Source organism: Galeopterus variegatus, unplaced genomic scaffold (assembly GCF_000696425.1).
Source record: "Galeopterus variegatus unplaced genomic scaffold, G_variegatus-3.0.2 Scaffold10338, whole genome shotgun sequence".
NCBI lineage: Eukaryota > Metazoa > Chordata > Mammalia > Dermoptera > Cynocephalidae > Galeopterus > Galeopterus variegatus.
This window is the reverse complement of record NW_007736449.1, coordinates 42,411-45,606: the sequence shown is the minus strand read 5'-3', so window position 1 is coordinate 45,606 and position 3,196 is coordinate 42,411. Positions and strand designations below refer to the sequence as shown.

The 3,196-nt window shown below is 35.9% G+C and overlaps 1 protein-coding gene across 1 annotated transcript in view; it reads left to right on the top strand.

The window, feature by feature from the left end:
* The first annotated feature begins 1,409 nt into the window (after nucleotides 1-1,409).
* LOC103609947 (disintegrin and metalloproteinase domain-containing protein 5-like) overlaps nucleotides 1,410-3,196 on the top strand; it is a 20,734-nt gene continuing 18,947 nt past the window's right edge. Inside the window, exons 1-3 of the mRNA XM_008594201.1 lie at nucleotides 1,410-1,468; nucleotides 2,358-2,445; nucleotides 2,718-2,898. Coding sequence (XP_008592423.1) covers nucleotides 2,752-2,898 — 147 coding nt within the window. The 5' untranslated portion in view covers nucleotides 1,410-1,468; nucleotides 2,358-2,445; nucleotides 2,718-2,751. The remainder of the gene's footprint in view (nucleotides 1,469-2,357; nucleotides 2,446-2,717; nucleotides 2,899-3,196) is intronic.

The window sequence follows — 3,196 nt, the reverse complement described above, 5'->3', positions numbered from 1 at the left end:
ATAGGCCAGTTTTCACTGAAGCTTGTCTAAAATTTGAGATCTGATTCAATTATGTTTTTCATAATTATCAGCTTAGGTAGACACAACTCCAAGTGCAAAGATATTAGAGACAATAGTTCAACCAGCTGTTTTGCTAACACTTAACAGTGATTAACGTGTTTCTAACCAGTATTTAGATATTTCTACAGGTAATCAAAAAATTGATAGCACATAATATGGATTATATACTGGTCAGTTTTATCTTGATGATGAATGGCCAAGTAAAGAAAAACAAATGAATACATGCTCAGGTGAATCTTTGTTTCCAACTGTAACAACAGGATTCTTATTCCATGCGTCTCTTGGATATTCTTGCTTTTTTGCTGACAATTCTCAAACAAGCATTCTTTATATATGATATAGGTAGGACATTGAAGGTTCTTGCTTTTCCAGTCCCTAATGTACAATATTTCAGAAGAGTAGAGGGACCCTCTCTTTCCCAACATCCATCTCAGCCCTGGCTAGTGAAGAAAATCTGCCTGACACTGACAAATACATATATTTGTTTTTTATTGTCTCACAGGTGGTCCAAAGAGGACATTAATGTAGAAAAAGCAATGATCCGTGTGATTTTCCAGAATATTGCAACGGAACAACTGAGTATTGTGTGCCTGATGTGAAGGCTGCTAATTTAGAACCATGCAATAATTCCACCACCTATTGCTATGATGGAATATGCCGAGATCGGGATAGACAATGTGTAGAGTTATTTGGAAAATGTAATAGTTGTATCTTTTTTCTGGAATTCATTTTAAAACTATAGTCATTCTAAAGTCAGTAACCCACCCGATAGCCATACTAGAATATGTGGTTTGACATCCCGGTAGCCATACTAGAATATGTGGTTTGACATCCAAATTTAAAAATAAAATCGCAAATCAAAGCAACTTTGAATTATGTGAAGAGGTAAAAAGAAACTAATAACTACAGGACAAAACTAATAGGACATTAGTCAAATTTTAGGTGATTGGTGGTGCTGTGTGTTACATGTGTCCCCCAGAAGTTCATATATTAGAAACTTGACCCCATTGAGTTAAGAGGGTGGGAGATCCAATTATAGCATTAGACAGGTGGGGCCTTTATGTGGTGATTAGATTGTGAGGACCATGCCCTGAGAGTGGGTTGATCAATTCACAGAATAATGGGAGTGGTTCTGATGGCTTTACAAGGAAAGTGAGTGAAAAGGTTTGAATCTGGCTTGGCCCATTCTTGTCATGTGACACTCTGGTCACCACAAGACTGTAGAGAGTTCCTGCCCAGAAGAAGGCCCTTACCAGATGTGTTCCCTGGACCCATCCTTCAACAACTGAGTATTGTGTGCCTGATGTGAAGGCTGCTAATTTAGAACCATGCAATAATTCCACCACCTATTGCTATGATGGAATATGCCGAGATCGGGATAGACAATGTGTAGAGTTATTTGGAAAATGTAATAGTTGTATCTTTTTTCTGGAATTCATTTTAAAAGTATAATTATTCTAAAGTCAGTAACCCACCCGGTAGCCATACTAGAATATGTGGTTTGACATCCAAATTAAAAAATAAAATTGCAAATCAAAGCAACTTTGAATTATGTGAAGAGGTAAAAAGAACCTAATAACTACAGGACAAAACTAATAGGACATTAGTCAAATTTTAGGTGATTGGTGGTGCTGTGGGTTACATGTGTCCCCCAGAAGTTCATATATTAGAAACTTGACCCCATTGAGTTAAGAGGGTGGGAGATCCAATTATAGCAAAGGTGGGGACTTTTTGTGGTGATTAGATTGTGAGGACCATGCCCTGAGAGTGGATTGATCAATTTACAGAATAATGGGAGTGGTTCTGATGGCTTTACAAGGAAAGTGAGTGAAAAGGTTTGTCTCTGGCTTGGCCCATTCTTGTCATGTGACACTCTGGTCACCACAAGACTGTAGAGAGTTCCTGCCCAGAAGAAGGCCCTTACCAGATGTGTTCCCTGGACCCATCCTTCAATATTGTGAGAAATTTATTTATTTACTAATTACCCAGTTTCAGGTATTCTGTTATGAACAGAAATGAACTAATACAGGTGGAAAAAATAGTAGACTAGTAAAAAAGTAGACTAAAGAGAAAATAATGGCTTGGTTTCTCAAGCACTTCTGCACTTCAATAAAAGTTTTTTCTGTTCTCAAGTGGGTGGATTTTAGTATCTGTTTCTACTTCTTGTATAGCCATTAGATGACACCAAAAATTTGTAGTAAATGACACTGACTGTGTTGTCTAAATGTCTCTGTATTGATTACTTTTTAATGATTTTTTTAATATGGGTTATTGGAACTTATTATTTATGTTTTCAGTTTCTAGGAGTGCTTCTTATCTGTGTACACAGGAAATAAATTCTCAAGGTGACAACTATGGAAACTGTATTAGGTCCTGTAATTTTAGGTATGTTTTTAAGAAATTATACATTTTCCAAATGCATGGGTATGTGCTGTATGTGTACTACAAAGAGTCCCTTAATACAAATGAGAGATAAATCGAGTATATACAGATGGATTTATATGCTGTACTTTATAAGATGGTTCATGTTCTGAGTAGCTTTGGTGTTATACTCTGAGTAATATTTCTAATTATACGCATATTTTGAATTGTTGCCTACATAATATACTGTGTATCTAAGTGACAAATAGTAAATTTTTTCTGCCTTATATTGCCAGGCATGTCCTTTGTGGAAAAGTAGTTTGTCACTGGATGAGGTCAGAAGTAATACCAATGAAAGATTATGATATGCAGTATACCTACCTGGGAGGTCAAGTATGTGTGTCTGCACATTTAAGAAATACTTCAAGAAAGGATAATACCTATACAGACACGGGTAGTATTTGTGGTGAAGAACAGGTAAATGCAACTTTTATTTGATACTATATATGGTGGATTTGTATGTTCGTGTCTTGAACATGTGTGTGATTGTGTGTGTGAAAGAGAAGGAGAGGGAGCTTAAATATTTTTCATTTGTAAATTAGTGTTACAAATTTTGGTTACTGCATCATATTTTTAAAATACAAAGATCAGAATTTCTGTTCGTGAAAGGAACTCTTGCATCACTCTCAATGACTTATGAATTTTGCTGTAGATATTTAAACTTGTTTTCTTGCACTTGAGCATCTAAGACTCCTTAGTTCTGCAATAACTTGTG